Source organism: Dicentrarchus labrax, unplaced genomic scaffold, assembly GCF_905237075.1.
Source record: "Dicentrarchus labrax unplaced genomic scaffold, dlabrax2021, whole genome shotgun sequence".
NCBI classification, from domain to species: Eukaryota; Metazoa; Chordata; class Actinopteri; family Moronidae; genus Dicentrarchus; species Dicentrarchus labrax.
Genome location: NW_026136709.1, coordinates 223,603 through 241,245, shown reverse-complemented (window position 1 = coordinate 241,245; position 17,643 = coordinate 223,603). Strand labels below are relative to the sequence as shown.

The following is a 17,643-nucleotide window of genomic DNA, read 5'->3' as shown; positions in this document are numbered from 1 at the left end:
CGAATCCGACCTGCAGCCCTTTGCTGCGTGTCGTCCGCTCTCTCTGTCCCCCTTTCCTGTCTGTCTTCAGCTGTCACTATAATAAAGGCAAGAAAAAGCCCAAAAAATATTTAAAAAAAATAAATAATAAGCTGCACAGGTCATGGAAGTCCTCCCCAGGACGTCTCTGGCTCACGAGGTAGAGCGGGTCATCTACTGATCAGAAGGTTGGCTGTTTGATCCCAGGCTCTTCCCTCTGTATGAAGAAGTGTCCTTGGGCGAGGTACTGCAAGAAACACTAATTAGTACTAATGGATGTGTCAGCGATGTGTGAGGTTCAGTGTGTAACATTTAGGAGGACCTATTGGCACAATTGGAATATGATATTCATAGGTATGTTTTCATTAGTGTATTATCACCTGAATATTGTAATCATTGTGTTTTTGTTACCTAAGAATGAGTCATTTTTATCTACAGAGGGAGCAGGTCCTTTTCTATAAAGGCTCCCATGTTGAACCGCCATGTGACAAACCAAATACTGGTTGTAGATAGATAGATAGATAGATAGATAACTTTATTAATCCCACAATGGGGAAATTCACTTATCACAGCAACATAGGGCCTTCCGTGTTTTTTGCGAGTATTGTGGTGACCGTAGTTTACTCCTACATGCATTTAAGTTCAAGTCTATTCACCATTTACCCTGGTTTGTGTTGTGTCTTAGGTGATCCTGGTTGCGGCGGTATCTTCACTGAAAGTGAGGGCATCATCATCTCACCTAACTGGCCTAACAACTATGCCCACAACCGCCAGTGTGTCTATTTGGTCAGGTTGCCAGTGGGTGAAAAAGTGGCCCTCAACTTCACTGATATGAACCTGGAGAGTCACTCCAGCTGCACTTTTGACTATGTGGAGGTAGGACTTGTTCATGACTTACAAACATATGTCCTGATTTATTTCTTGTGTGTGTTCATGAGTTAACTATCTTACTCTTACAAAGTACATTTAGACACTACTAAGTTGAACATACCACACATACAGACATCAGTGTTTTCTAGGTTATGTTCATTGACAATGTTTTTTGTAGACTGTTTTCTGTACTGTTTTACTGATCAGAAGCGGGGCTACAGTAAGTGATTCTATGGATGCATGCAGTATGCTAAATAAGACTTTAAAGCAATAATTGGTTAATTTGCCTATTCCCCCATTTTTCACATTGCTGTGCAGTTTTTATTCATTAAAAATGTAAGACGTTAAATCACTGTTCTTGTTTTTAGAAGTCTCACTCTATACTTGTTTTTATGAAAAATAGTTCACAAGCGGATATTTTTTGTCATTGTTTTCATTGACAATATTCACACAGCCTCTTCCTACCTGCCGCTTCTTCTTCTATCCCCTTTCTTTCCAGGTTCGTGATGGCAGAACAGAGACCGATCCTCTGATTGGGAGGTACTGTGGGAGCACCCTGCCAGCTCCCATTCTCTCGTCTTCCAACTTCCTGTGGATTCGCTTCAGGTCCGACAGCTCAGTCAGCCGGGCTGGTTTCAGGGCTGTCTACACAGTTGGTGAGATTCCGCACATTTACACACAAAGATGATATGACATTATTTAAGTTTTGTGTACGCATTATACATGATGCCTATTTTGATCAACAATACATCTCCTAGGGCAATAATGAGTAAAAGCTACAGTACCCAACTGTGTCTCCAAATGTCAAATCCAGTGTACTTTCACTACTTTACATCACAGTTGGCATTTGGTTTCAAAGTCTAAAAGAAACTAAAAACGGCTGATAATGTCTCAGCGGTGAGTGAAAAATATGAAATACTCGCAGTCAAGAAGCCACAAGAGAAAACATATAGTGACATTAAAAAATACCTAAAATAATGTTAAGTGTAATGGACATTTTAGAAGAAAAGATATTGGTCAACAAGGCCAACAGTCTGTTGCGCTTATAGACAGTACATTTTGAAATCAAAACAGGTAATAACACTTTAGCTCAACTTTAAATTAACCATGTTTGAACACAATTTTGAATTTGAAATAAAAAGCCCCAGTCTGTCGTCCGCCTTTATTGGTAAAAGCAGTGGGAAAGTAATGTAATTGCGTATGCCTGAACACCGTGTAACACCGTAAACACCAGCTACCAACTACAACAGGTCATGAAGCGATAAACGTCAACAAGGTATCTTTTTTTCAGTGATTCAGTACTTGTTGATAGGGTTTACTGCAGTCGCTGAATGTTATAACACCTGCCACTGTTATGACAGAAATACAACTGATATAGTCAATAAATATTATGTTTAGTTGTTATTTTGTACATATACAGAATTTAAACCTTTAAATATATAACATTTAAGAAAGACAAAAAAAGACACTTAAGAAATTATTAACTTCTTTGACTGTGTACGAAACCAATTTCCTTGTTTTTGAGATGATGGAAGGTATGCCTCAGATTTCTGTCAGGAGCTGTTGGTAAATACATTTTTTTTGTCTGGAGGCTAATGGATCTTTTTTTTAATGGCTCTTTTAAAATGGATTTTACAGATCTCAAACAAAGTTATGTTGTAAACCTGGTTTGTGATATCAGTAGCTGACATGCCTGTAGAGGAACAATTAACATAGATTATTTTTAATTCACCCCACATTTCCCGTCTCTGCTGCTGACTTTGCACATACCAATGTTGTTCTCAAGGAATCAAAGAAATGTATCCATCATTATACAAAACAAATGTGCAGTTCCTTTATGGTACACACATAGAAAAAGATCATTAAAATTATAAAATAAAATAATGAAAAATAAATTAAACCGATATGTACAGTTATTTATATATACATACATGTATACTACACCCATGAAATAATTCTGCAGTGCATATTTTGAATTTACATAATGTAAACAGCAGTAATAATATAATGATGATAATATGGTTTCACCTTCACTTTAAAATGAAACAATGTCCATCCACTTTGACTGCTTTTGAGCACCAAGCATCACTGATGAAAACATATCTTCTCGCCCTGCACTCTGCATTCTCTTTACTAGTCTTAAATGTGAAGTTGCTAGTTTTGTGGGTATAGGTCCCTAACTTACCTATAAAACAGTATTAGGGGTTAGGTAAATCTTAAAATAGGTCAGGGACCTATAGTTATAAAATTTCCTAGTTGTATGCGAAAGTTTGTCCATCTTTGTCCCTTGACAAAAAACAAATTTTGGTGATTTTTTTTCATTGAAAAGATGTAATGGTACATGGTAAATGGACCTGTACTTGCGCCCTTTTAGCCTTGCGATCACTCAAAGCGCTTTTCCACTAACGTGCCACATTCACCCTTTCACCCTTTCACACGCATTTCACATTCATACATTAATGCACAGTATCGGGAGCAATTAGATGTTCAGTATCTTGCTCAAGGATACTTCGACATGCGGCAGGAGGAGCCAGGGATCGAACCAACTACCTTCCGATTAGTAGACGACCTGCTCTTCCTCTGAGCCACTCGACGATATGAAACATAAAACACAATATTTGTAGCAAACATTTATTTCATACATATATTCCATCTATTTTTTAATATCTGGAGAGGATTTACTTTGCCATAATCTGAGGATCGTTCAGGCAACCCGACCTTTATTACTGTAAAGTCATATTTTGTTTAGTGCTGGGCAACGATTAAAATTTTCCAGTATTCCCTTTACACAGTAGCAGTTAAAATAATTTACTAAGTGTGCTGACTTTTTTTAAACATTCCACTGCTGTGCAAGCAAAATGTCTCTCTGTTTCATTACAGTCTGAGCATGTGAATGCAGCTCCCACTAACCATCAATATAAAGCACTGTAACTCTGAGGTAATCATGGTTACCCAGCGATGTCCAGTAGTCGCCAGTGAAAGCAACAGTTGGTGCACGTTGTAATGCCGTCGCTTTTGTAGTCATCTCCTTTTCATACAACTCGTGCATTTTTCTTGTGATGGTGCGTCTTGAGGGAGGCTCATACGTGCCACCATTCGTTGCGATCCTATCTTACACAATACTAATCGGCCTGCAGTTTGAAGGTAGCCACTTTGCTATGGCACATGATAGCTTGCCTTGCTTTTGTTTATGAATACTTCTCTTGCGTGTAAAAATGTTCCTGTTCATTTTGACATTTCCAACATAAATTATTGGTCAGTAGTGGAGTTTAGAGCCTCCCTTACGTCCCAGTATTTTTGATATTCATAATATTTTTTTTTTTTAACCATTCCTCATCACTAAAATCACATCCTAGGTCCTTTTACAGATTTCTTCTTGTAATCTGTTAAAGGTTATATAGAACAAAGCTGCCCTGTGTATTATACAAGCCAACTACAAAAACCCTCACCAGATTCTTGCCCTGAGTGAATTGGCCCCTTAGTGATACAGTCTCTTATTTTTAAGTACTTCCAAAAATAACCTTTACTTTCCAGATTATATTTTTGCACAGTCAGAAAAAGACATAAACACTCCATCCAAGTACAAGTCACTTACCGTGTATATCCCTTTTATAAGCCATTAATTCCTACCAACCCATCTGGGTTGTGCCAGAGAGAAGCAAATGATTCAGTGTGACACACCACACCAGTATTGGGTTTGAAGAGTGATCATGTCTATTAGTAGTTGAACCAAGTGAGAGAGCATCCAAAGGTTTGAAAGGGCTAACTAGCTACCGTTCAATTTTGATCCAGCTCAGCTTCGGGTCTGCTCCCCTCCAATGTTTAGCCAGTCTTGAAATTTCGGTGACCCCAAGTGGTCCGCAAGTTGATAGTAAAATTTGTTTTAAATTAAGTGTTTCTCAAACTGTCTGTGTGCGACTACAAATCTTAGTAGGGAGTACCATGTAGGTATTGTTTTCAAAATTAAGCCAATTAGTAAGTAAATTTAAAACATTATTATTAAAATTGGTTGTTTGGCGGTGTTGTCGGACGTTAGCAATGTAGCTGGCTGTTTTCAACCATTTTACGCCACTGCTACGCCACTGTTTTACGATTCCTGTCAAAAATCAGCGTGTTCTAACCATTGACAGTATCTAACTGTAAAGACCATGGATCAGTGTCTTGTAAGATGCACAAGCCCTTGCATGTTATCAACCCTTAGAGTGCAATCTCAGATTCTTCTTACAAGGTCCCAGATTTTCATCAGCTCTTTAGTCCTGGCATGTCATTAGAAAATGTCAGCTGGTGCCAATTTCAACCCATTACAAATACTCTGACTCTTCAAACCTTGTGTGAACACTCACCAACCATGGGTCTCTCTAAGCAGCTATGTAAGACTTGAGAAATGAAAGTTAATGATGCTCGCTGATGTCCACAATGCAGGAGATGGCTAAAAGAAGATATCATAGCGTTGTTTCAGAGCTTGCAGTTTCCACAGTTTGAAATGTAATTAAGAGATGGCAGTTTAGGGGAACTGTAGAGGTCAAGATGAGATCTGAAAGACCAAGAAAACCCTCAGAGAGTACTGCTTCTATGCTGGTCAAAAAGGCAAATCGAAACCTCCATGGGAATGCAAAAAACCTGAAGGACGATTTAGCAGAGTCAGGAGTTCCATTGTCAAGAGCTGTTTGCACAAACAAAACCTTCATGCAAGAGGTTTAGTAATCAGTGCTGAGTTACAATAGGCCTCTCTGGCCTCAGTCAGAATATGTTTGAAGAAAAACAGAGCAGCAATCCATTAAAAGCACACCTCCGCAACTGTTAAGCAATGGGATGGATGAATCATGTTTCGTGGTTATGCTGCAGCCAGTGGCACAGGAAACATTGCATGGGTGGAGGGAAGAAAGGATTTCACTAAATACCAGCAAATCCTGGAAGCAAACATCACACATTCTGTAAAAAGCTTAAGCCAAAAAGAGGAAAGCTTCTACAACAGGATAATGATACTAAATGTACCTCGAAATCCATTATGGACTATCTCAAGGGACGCAAGCTGAAGGTTTTGGAATGGCCCTCACAGTCCCTGACTTAAATATCATTTAAATTGTGGGCAGATCTTAAAAGAGCTGCGCATGCAAGACACCCCAAGAATATTGCAGGACTTGGAGCCTTATGCAAGGAGGAATGTTAAGAAACCCAAAATACAAGAACTAATAAACAACTTTTAAAATTGTGCCTGAAAACCCAATATGCTGTGTAATCATTAACCGTCACCCCAATTCAAACTCCAGCAGTGGTTTTCTCAATGAATTCTCTGAATTACTGTCCTCGCTTGCGCTCAAATTTGATTAGGCTATTATAGTTAGTGACTTTTTAAACATTTGTGAATCTTTTGACCTTGTGCAGCACATCTTAGGCCCTACACATAACCGTGGGTACACCCTTAACTTAGTTTTAACTTTGGGTCTGTCTCTTAATTCCCTGAATATGCATGATTTTGTCTCTGACCACAAATGTATATATGATATATATATATATATATATATATATATATATATATTGTATCTGCTTCATCATCCAAAAGTGTATAATCCACTCTTGCATCTTTAATAATCAGTCAGCAGCCACATTTTCGAGTCTGGCCAATTCCCCTCTTCATTCTGGGTGGCTGTGGCTCAGAGGCAGAGCGGGTCGTTCCTTAATTGGAAGGTTGTGGGTTCGATCCCCGGCTCCTGGTGCCACATGTCGAAGAATCCTTGAGCAAGATACTAAACCCCAAATTGCTCCCGATGCCGTGCATCGGTGTGTGAATGTATGAATGTTAGTTTCTGTTCGATGGACTTTCCCATCACTGTGTGAATGTGTGTTAAAGGGCAGGGCACGTAGTGTAAAAGCACTTTGAGTGGTCGGAAGACTAGAAAGGCGCTATACAAGTACAGATCTATTTACCATTTACCATTCTTCAATATTAATGATCAAGTTAGCTGGTTTAACAATTTGTGTACAACAGCCCTTGATTTTTTTTTATCAAAATCAATTGTCCTTTCTCCATGGCTGTTTAGCTGCCACCAAAGACTGGATGTTTCTTAATTTTCTGATTACATATAAGGCACTACATGACCTTGCCCCTAGTTACTTTTCAGATCTCCTTGTTTCCCAATCCACTCCTTCTATTTTTATTTTTGAAGCACTTTGTGACTCTGTATTAAAAAAAGTGCTAAATAAAGCTTTACTTACTTTCTTATGCCACAATGTTTTTTGCTTTGTTTATTTTGTTAAATTCATGAAAGAAAATGACAATGCATGAATGTTGACTGCTAATATTGTGTTCTATGTTTCATACCCTCAAGAGGCTGGGTTTGCATCTTTTCAGTGTAAAAATTACCAAAATGTGTTATTTGTCAAGGGCTGGCCAAACTTTCGCATACAACTGTAGACTGGCTGTGTTAGTTAGGAAGTGAGGAAGTCAAGAACCCCGCTCTACAATGCTAGAGTCTAGGCTAAAATTGCTGACTAGTTTCTCAATGAAAGTTGTCAGGTCATGGACAATCTTAATGAAAGCCATTGAAATCTAAATGCAGCCTCAAGGTTCTCAAATTTGTCATGCATACGAGTGCACAATGCAAAGATTATCAGTCAGGGGTGCCAGATCAAAATGAAGGGAGGGCGAGATTTGTGTAATTTTTGTTCGAGTAACGTTTGATGGGAAAATGGAGGAACACCAGTAAATTATGCATGATGAAGGCATTATCACAGATCCAGGCAAAGATTTCAATCCATAGATTACATTCCATTAGCCACTGAAGCAATGTTTAATCCTCCTTCTACCCAGCTTGTGGAGGTACTTTGTCTGGAACTGGGCAGTTACACTCTCCCTATCACCCCAACTCTTATCCCCACAACAAGGACTGTGAGTGGGTCATTAACCAGCCGGAGGGCTATGTGGTCACCCTCAACTTCCTGTCTTTTGATGTCGAGGGAGGTTCCTGCCGTTTTGACTTTGTTGAGGTAAATTAATTTATTTATTATTTATTAATTTGTAAAAACATTTTCCTCCTTCTTGTTGTTGTTGTTCTTCTTCTTCTTCTTCTACACAGGTTGTCCTATGCGGTATTGAATGATTGTCAATGTCAAGAGACTTGCCTAATATGAGCCTGCCAGAGGGCAGATGCGAAACTGTGTGATAAAATCATGAATGAAATCATCCCTTAAGTATCTGTGTTTATCTGTTAACCTAAATTAAATTGAAATCAATCAGTGAGAGGCAGGTCAGTCAACTGCGTCGAAGATGCAACGTCATAAAACTGTGTTCAGTGGAATTTGGGGTGTGTTAAGTGACACAAAACATGACATAAAAGTGTTTTTTGATGTCAAGTTTGAGTTACCAGGTGCTTTTGTGTTATGTCAAAAATTATAGTAAACATGTGCATATATTGTTGGATTTCAATTTCAATTCAATTCAATTTTATTTGTGTAGCACCAATTCATAACAGAAGTTATCTCAGGACACTTTTCAAATAGAGCAATTTAGACCGAACTCCTTATAACATTATTTACAGAAACCCAACAGAGGTGCACAGCAACAACAGTAGCAACAACTACACTAATAGTGCTGACTGATGATGATGATGAACAGGAAGATTACGACTACGACGACAGCAACGATGGGGGACAATGAGCAGCTACTACAGCAACAGCAGTGACCGTAGCAACAATAATAACAATAATAGTAATAATAATAATAATGATAATAATATTTCAGTAATATTAGCAATGGCAGTCCAGCAGGCTCCCCCAGGATCCATGAGAACCTACGAGACGAGAAAGCACAAGAACTCCGGGAAAGAAGTGAAGTTAGTAACATGCATTAATGGGACATGAATGAGTGCAGAAAGAGAGGGAGCGGAAGAGAGGAGCTCAGTGGATCATGGGAAATCCCCCGATAGTCTAGGCCTATAGCAGCATAACTAAGGGATGGTTCAGGACTCAGCTGATCCAGCCCTAACTATAAGCTTTATCAAAGAGGAACGTCTTAAGCCTACTCTTAAATGTGGAGATGGTGTCTGCCTCCCGAACCACAACTGGAAGCTGGTTCCACAGGAGAGGAACTTGGTAACTGAAGGCTCTTGCTCCTGTTCTACTTTTAGAGACTATAGGAACCACAAGTAGCCCTGCATTCAGAGAACGTAGTGTTCTAGAGGGGTAATAGGGTACTATGAGCTCTTTAAGATATGAATGGGCCTGACCATGAAGAGCTTTATAGGTGAGGAGGAGAATTTTAAATTCTATTCTAAATTTTACAGGGAGCCAGTGCAGAGAGGCTAGTACAGGAGAGATGTGATCTCTTTAATGGACTTATTGGGGCAACCTGATAATAAAGAGTTGCAGTAATCCAGCCTTGAAGTAACAAATGCATGGATTAGTTTTTCTGCATCTGTCTGTGACAGGATGTGTCTAATTTTTGTAATATTACGTAAATGAAAGAAGGCAGTCCTAGAGGTCTGCTTCATGTGGGAATTAAATGACAAATCCTGATATAAGATAACTCCAAGATTCCTGACAGTGGTGCTAGACACCAAGGTAATGCCATCTAGAGTAACTATATCTTTAGACAGTGAGATTTTTGGGGCCAAGTACAAGAATTTCGTTTTTTTCTGAGTTTAACATCAGAAAATTGCAGCTCATCCAGGTTTTTATGTCCTTAAGACATGTTTGTAATTTAGATAATTGATTAATTTCATCGGGCTTGATTGATAGATATAACTGCGTATCATCTGCATAACAGTGAAAGTTAGTGGATCGATTCCTAATAATGTTGCCTAAAGGGAGCATATATAAAGTAAATAGTATTGGTCCAAATACAGAACCTTATGGAACTCCATGACTAACTCTAGTATTTATTGAAGATTAATCGTTAACATGTACAAACTGCGAACGATCTGATAAATGTGACTTAAACCAGCTTAGTGTGGTTCCTTTAATGCCAATTTGATGCTCAAGTCTCTGTAAAAGAATATTATGGTCAATGGTGTCAAATGCAGCACTAACATCTAATAATACAAGTACAGAGACAAGTCCATTGTCTGAAGCAATCAAAAGGTCATTATTAACTTCAACCAGACCTGTCTCTGCGCTGTGATGAACTCTAAATCCTGACTGCAAATCCTACTTTCTCCTGAATCTTAGGGAGGAAGGGGAGGTTAGAAATCGGTCTATAGTTGGCTAAAACCCCTGGGTCAAGAGTGGGCTTTTTTAGAAGGGGTTTAATTACAGCTACTTTAAAGGACTTAGGTACATATCCTGACAATAAAGATTGATCATATCCAGTAAAGAAGTGCCAATTAAGGGTATGACTTCATTAAGCAGCCTAGTTGGGATGGCCTAGATGTAGAAATTATTGAGGTTAACTGATGAAGGTTGATAGCAGAAAAATAATCTAAATATATATCTGATTTTACATTAGTTAAAGTTCCTGAACTTGGAGAGACAGTGATACCTGTTGAGGGCATTTGGTTATTAATTTTTGTCTCTAATAGTAATAATTTTGTCGTAAAAGAAGCTCATAAAATCGTTGCTACTTAAGGTTATGGGGTATGTGGCACAATAGAGCTGTGACTCTCAGCCTGGCTACAGTGCTAAAGAGGAAGCTTGGGTTGTTCTTATTTTCTTCTATTAGTGCTGAATAATAGGCTCCTCTGGGATTACGGAGGGCCTTTCTATATGTTTTAAGATTATCATGCCAAATTGAGCGATATTCTAATCATTTCGAAGAGCGCCATTTCCTTTCAGATTTCCATGCTTTTTGCTTTAATTGGTGGGTTTGGTGGTTGTACAACGATGCTAGCCTCCTATGTTTTAATGTTTTCCTCTTTATAGGAGCGATAGAATCTAATGTTGTTCGTAGTGAGCCTGCAGCACAATTAACAAGATGATCAATTTGGGAGGGATTAAAGTTATTATAGGACTCTGTTCAGACATGACATTGAATTAAACATTGATGGAATTCTCCTCCTTAAATTTAGCTACAGCACTGTCAGGATGGAGAGGTAGGTAGTGGATCAGTCATAATGATACACATTTTTTCCATCTTCTAGGTCAGGGATGGCTCCACGTCTAGCTCTCCTCTGCTGGGAACATTTTGTGGTGTTGAGATTCCCCCCAGGCTTCAGTCCACTCAGAGATCTATGTACATCCACTTCAAGACTGACTCCTCTGTTAGCAACCATGGCTTTGAAGCGGCCTATGGCTCTGCCTTGGAAGGTGAGATTAATATTCAGTATCATTATTTATCATCATCATTAGATTTCAGATTCATTTCGGACAGCCCTCCATCCCCTTCCAAGCATGTTAGGAGAAACTGTAGTGGTCACGAAACCCGCAAGAAACTCAAAAGCCCTATCACAAACACAAAATTCCAGTTTCATATGCAGTGGAGATAGCCATGTCGTCCCTCGGTTGTCATGAGGAACATACGCTCGCTGTCAAACAAGATGACGAGCTCTCGGCCCTGGTCAACGGACAGTGCGAGTATCGGAAGTGCAGCATGTTATGTCTGACAGAGACATGGCTGAATGACATTATACCAGACTGTTCAGTGGCTTTTCACTAGTTCGGGCTGACAGGAAGAAACAGAACAGTAAAAAGTCCAGAGGAGGGCTTGCTGTCTTTGTGAACTCTAAATGGTGTAACCCTGGACATGTTGTCAAGAGGACAGAAATCTGCACTCCTGACATTGAACTGCTGGCCATCGGGTTAAGGCTATACTTTCTGCCCAGTGAGTTTTCGGCCACCATTGTCGTCATTCCTACATCGGCAGTAGCGGCGCAAGCCTGTGACATCATCCACTCCACCGTAGCAGACCTGCAGACACGTCATCCCAGCGCATTCATCATAATAAACTGCGATTTTAACCATGCCAAAATCTCAAAGACCCTGACAAACTTTACCCAGTACCTCACCTGTAACACTACATGGGAAAAGACCTTGAATCTGCTGTATGCCAATGTGAAGGACGCAATCAATCCTACATACAAGCCTGCTGTTAGGAGGAGACAGTCCATCACCACCAGGACTGTGCAGCAGTGGTCGCTGGAGGCAGAGGAGGCCTTGATGGGGTGTTACAGGACAACCGACTGGGAGGTGTTCCAGGAAGACCACGGAGACGGACACCCAGTGTGTCACGGACTACATCAGGTTCTGTGAGGACAGCGTTATCCCCACCAAGAGGATTCGCTGTTTCCCCAACAACAAGCCATGGATCAACAGGGACATTAAAGCCCTGTTGAACATAAAGAAGATGGCTTTCATGGCAGGAGATGAGGATGCCAAGAAAAACATTCAGAGGGAGCTGAGGAGGGAGTTGAGGAGGGCCAAAGACTGTTACAAGAATAAGATAGAGGGGAAGCTGCAACAGACCAGAACAAGAGAGGTGTGGGGGGGGGGGAGGAGAATTACTGGCATGAAAAGGTCCCACTGCAGTTTGCATACTAGGCCGACATCGGCGTGGATGATGCCATCATCTACCTGCTTCACAGAGCTTACACCCACCTGGAGAAGTCACAGAGCACCGTGAGGATCATGTTCTTTGACTTTTCCAGTGCCTTCGACACCATCCAGCCTCTCCGGCTTGCAGAAAAGCTCTCTGTGATGCAGGTGGATCAGGACCTCGTGGCCTGGATCACTGAATACCTCACTGACAGACCACATTATGTCAGACTACAGTATCCTAGATGATAGGGCAGAGACCTGATTGAGAACTTCATTGGATGGTGCGACAGAAACCACCTACAGCTCAACACTGGAAAAACCAAAGAGCTGGTGGTGGACTTCCGGCGGAGCAAGAGGACCCCCTCCCCAGTTACGATTGGGGGGAGAAGGTAGAGATGGTGGACACCTACAAGTTCCTGGGGGTGACAATCAGCAACAAACTGGACTGGACGGATCACACTGAGGCCCTCTACAAGAAAGGACAGAGCAGGCTGTTCTTTCTGAGGAGGCTCATGTCATTCAACGTGTGCACTCAGCAACTACGGATGTTCTACCAGTCTATAGTGGCCAGTGTCCTCTTCTTTGCTGTGGTCTGTTGGGGTGGAGGCATCGGCACTTGGGGTGCCAACAAGCTTAGCAAGCTGGTGATGAAGGCCAGCTCGGTGGTAGGGATGGAGCTTGACAGTATGGAGGCTGTGACTGAGAAGAGGATGAGAGGGAAGCTGAAAGCCATCATGGACAACCCCTCTCATCCTCTCTACACTGAGCTTAGGCAGCTCAGGAGCACTTTCAGCTACAGACTGACCCAGCCCCGAGGTTCAAAGCGGTTTGAAGGCTTGTTTGTTCCATCTGCCATCAAACACCACAGCACCCAGTACCTCCAACCCCTGCAGACAAAGACTGGTTTAAAACTCCTCCCTACAACGCACAAACCTTTTGCACAATTTATATTTAATTTCCACTTGTACAGTTTAGTTTTAGTTTTTTAGTTTTAGTCCAGTTTAATTTTCTGCTCATATTTTGCACAATGCATAGTGTATATACTTTCATTTATAGTTTTATATCTTCTATTATATTTTGTAATATTTTTATTTGTGATATTCTTTGTTCACATTTTTGCACTACTTGTCCCTCCCAAATTGATCATCTTGTTAATAGTGCTGCAGGCTCACTACAAACAACATTAGATTCTATCACTCCTATAAAGAGGAAAATATTACAACATAGGAGGCTCGCACCATGGTACAACCACCAAACCAACCAATTAAAGCAAAAGGCACGGAAATCTGAAAGGAAATGGTGCTCTTCGAAATTGTTACAATATCGCTCAATTTGGCAAGATAATCTTAAAACATATAGAAAGGCTCTCCGTAATGCCAGAGGAGCCTATTATTCAGCACAAATAGAAGAAAATAAGAACAACCCCAGGTTCCTCTTCAGCACTGTAGCCAGGCTGACAGAGAGTCACAGCTCTATTGAGCCACATATCCCCTTAACCCTCAGTAGCAGGGTGAACTTCTTTTATAATAAAATTATTAATATTAGAGACTTAATTAATAACCAAATGCGCTCAACAGGTATTGCTGTCTCTCCAAGTTTAGGAACTTTAACAAATGTAAAATCAGATATATATTTAGACTGCTTAAAGTGCTGTCACGTCTCGCAGGTTCTCATGGATCCTGGGGGAGCCTCCTGCCATGGTCCTGCTTGACTCCCATTGCTAATATCGCTGATATTATTATATTTTTATATATGTACAGTATATATAATTATTGCTATTATTTTTACTGCAAATAATATTATTACTATAATCACTGCTCATTGTCCTCATCCTCATCATCAGTCACTACAATTAGTGTAGTTGTTGCTACTGTTCTTGCTGTGCACCTTTGTCTCTGTCTCTGTCCTTCTGTCGTTACCTCTTTCTCTCTCTCTCTCTCTTTCTCTCTCTCTCTCTCTCTTTCTTTACCCCAACTGGTCGAGGCAGACGACCACCCACCTAGAGCCAGGGTCTGTCTGAGGTTTCTGCCTCTTAAAAGGAAGATTTATTTGCCACCGTCGCCAATCGCTTGCCCATGGTGGGAACTGTTGGGTCTCTGTAAATGATACTAGAAGGAGTTCTGTCTAGACCTGCTCTATTTGAAAAAGTGTCCTGAGATAAATTCTGTTATGAATTGGCGCTATACAAATAAAACTGAATTGAATTGAATTGGACCTTTGCATTCAGATTACAGTTGTGTTCCGTTGCCAATTTACATAAATGTGAGAGCATTACATAGTAATAGATATTCTTACAGAAACTAAATTAACTCTTTGGGCCTAGGTGGCTGCAGATGAAAAAGTAACTCTATTTACTAGTCAAATCATTAAATTATTGACTGATGAGAAAAAGGAAGACAGGCAGAGACGCACAGCAACAACAGTAACAATAACTATAATAATAAATGAAATATGATAATAATAATGATCATAATTATTATTGTTGTTATTATTTCAATAGATTATATTATAGGTTAAATCATAACAAGTTAGTGTCTCTCTCTCTCTCTCTCTCTCTCTCTCTCTCTCTCTCTTCTCTCTCTCTCTAAAGCTACTTTCAAACTTTTCAAAAAGTATACTGATCCCTGACCAGTTGTCCTTTTTCTCCTGTACCAGGCTGTGGTGATACCCTCACAAGTTCTTCAGGAACCATCACAAGCCCTGGCCACCCCACCAGCTACCCCCATGGTGCCAACTGTACTTGGTACATCAGTGTTAGCCCAGGGAACCTGGTTCGGCTGTCGTTTGACTCCTTCAACCTGGAGTACCATGATAATTGTAACTTTGATTACCTTGAGGTGTATGACAATGGCACTGTGCAGACCGGAACCAAGATTGGCAGGTACATTTATGCACACACACACACACACACATACATACACTGATTCTGAATGTGTTGGAACAACCAACAAGGCTTGAACGTTTAGTTCGTCACATAAATGTCGTTCAAAATAAATAACTTCCAAATTCACAAAAACAAAAACTCACAGACTTGTCAATAAAATGGATGATGAATAATGTTACTTACAAATCAACTTGCTAATAACATGCTAATTTCCCGTTTCACGCCTCTCCTGTCCCTGCCTGAACCCACTATGTCTAGTCCTGGTCAGAGCTGCTGTAAATCACCTGGCCTCCAATGGCTGTGTTTGGTCCCACTGGGAAATTCAGACTCTTCTTGTCGACTTAGGGGAAAGCACTGGTTGTTGTTGTCCTTTAGGAGCAGTGGGCAGCCAGTATGCGGCACCCTGGGACTCCAGTTCTAAGCCGGTGCCTAGGTCAAGGGCACTAACTGGAGAATTAACATATATGTTTTGATGGTGTGTAAAACCTGAGCAAGCAGAGGAAAGCCACACAAATACATGGAGAACATGCAAGCCGGGGTAGGACTGTCTTGCTGTGAGGCAATAATGCTAATCCGCCACCTTATGTATTTGGGCAGTAACGGTCCATGTATTTGAGTACGGGGATCACAGTCCTTTGCATGTAGCCAACCAAGAATTTTATAATTTTTATACATATTATATTTATGTTAATATTGCCTATTATATAGTATATGTATATACACCGATTTGTAGACTCATGCCGTGTGCTGAATAAAGCAGATAACGGTTGCCGACAGAATGATAGAAAAAATATCAATCCTTATCAATTATTGCCTGACTTCTTTACTTGGGGACCTGTAACTGCATTCGTTGTTACCAACAATAACAGATGACACATTGATCAGCCTTAACATTACAACAACCTGCCTGCCGGGTGTGAGGCTATGCAGCCCCATACTCAGCAAACTGTAGTGCACTGTGTGTTTTGATACCTTTCTATCAGAACCAGCATTAACTTTTTCAGCAGTTAGAAAAACAGTAGCTTGTCTGTTTGACCACGGGCCAACCTTCACTCCCTACGTCCTGCCCATAATGCAGGTTCACTCCTTAGACCACTTTTGATAGGTACTGACCACTGTAGACCAGGAACACCCCACAAGTGCTGTAGTTTTGGAGATGCTCTGACCCAGTCGTCTAGCCATCACAATTTGGGCCTTGTCAAAGTTGCTTAAATCCTTGCCAATTTTTCCTGCTTCTAACACCTCAATTGTGAGGACAAAATGTTCATTTGCTGCCTAATATATCCCACCCACTGACAGGTGAAAAGATAATGAGATAATCAGTGTTATGGTGATAATGTTATGGTTGGTTGGTGTATATATAGTACTAAATAAATAATAAACAGAGTAGGCTATAAAATAGCCTAACAAACTCTCTTATAATATTTTTTTTATCTTGTCTTATCTCTGTCTAGAGTGAGTTTCTCTATCCCTTTAAGTGTCCTGCAGAGTTTGTTGCTCCAGTGCATCCTTTACCTGAGTTACCTGAATGAACTGTATTGCATGTTTATTTTCTCGTCTGTACATCTTCTGCGTTGATTACATTAATAAATTGCTTTTTGTTTGCGGGGCCTTGAGGTAGACATATGTAAAACTTGTCCCTAGCAAAGAGCTCAGTTTTCAGACATACGTGGAGTGCGTAAGATCTTCACAGATTTCTTTATATGGTCATCTGCTCCAGGCAAGCGCCCATCCACTAGCTTACTTTGTGTTATTCGACTGCTCTGTTAATGATTAACTTTGAAAGTTCTTTAGGTTTTGCATAAAGTGCTTTTTCGGTTGTGTGTGTGTGTATCTCTTGACATTTAACAATTTGCAGATAATTACTTACTATTTGTTGAGTTAAGAGATTTGCATGCTTTGTATGTGCAGGTACTGTGGGCGTTCAGTGCCTCCATCTATCACCAGTATTGACAGCCTACTGACCCTGCTGTTTGTGTCTGACTCAAGTTTAGTCAGCGAGGGATTTTCTGCCAGCTATGTTTCCATCAATGCTACCACAGGTACATAATAGATTGACCACACAGTCTTTTTTTCTCCAGGTTTTAGTGAATTTATTTGACACAAATCGTCATGAACAACTAGACTAAAACTCACAAGCTCAAGTTGCATTCCAAGGTTTAACTATGGTAAAGAGTTTGGAAATGTATTGACTTCACTTGAAACGTATGTACTACACCAGTTACCAGTGAACTGTGCACTTAAATAAGCATTGACAGTAGAACTTTAAAGAACTGAATAAGTCAATCAGTTCTTGTCAGTCAGTGCATTAGCATGCCACCTCAAGAGGGGGTCCTGACACTTAATAACATAAGTTTTTTTGCCCCCTGCAAAAAAACGTATATAGACAGGGTTTAACAGCCTAA

At 40.3% G+C, this 17,643-nt stretch overlaps 1 protein-coding gene across 1 annotated transcript in view; it reads left to right on the top strand.

Annotated features, from left to right (window-relative positions):
- The window catches only part of cubn (cubilin (intrinsic factor-cobalamin receptor)), a 139,345-nt gene that overhangs the window by 41,854 nt on the left and 79,848 nt on the right, over positions 1-17,643 (top strand). Inside the window, exons 17-22 of the mRNA XM_051410208.1 lie at positions 704-894; positions 1,388-1,544; positions 7,700-7,875; positions 10,962-11,127; positions 15,010-15,235; positions 17,150-17,280. Of these exons, the coding sequence (XP_051266168.1) occupies positions 704-894; positions 1,388-1,544; positions 7,700-7,875; positions 10,962-11,127; positions 15,010-15,235; positions 17,150-17,280 (1,047 nt within the window). The remainder of the gene's footprint in view (positions 1-703; positions 895-1,387; positions 1,545-7,699; positions 7,876-10,961; positions 11,128-15,009; positions 15,236-17,149; positions 17,281-17,643) is intronic.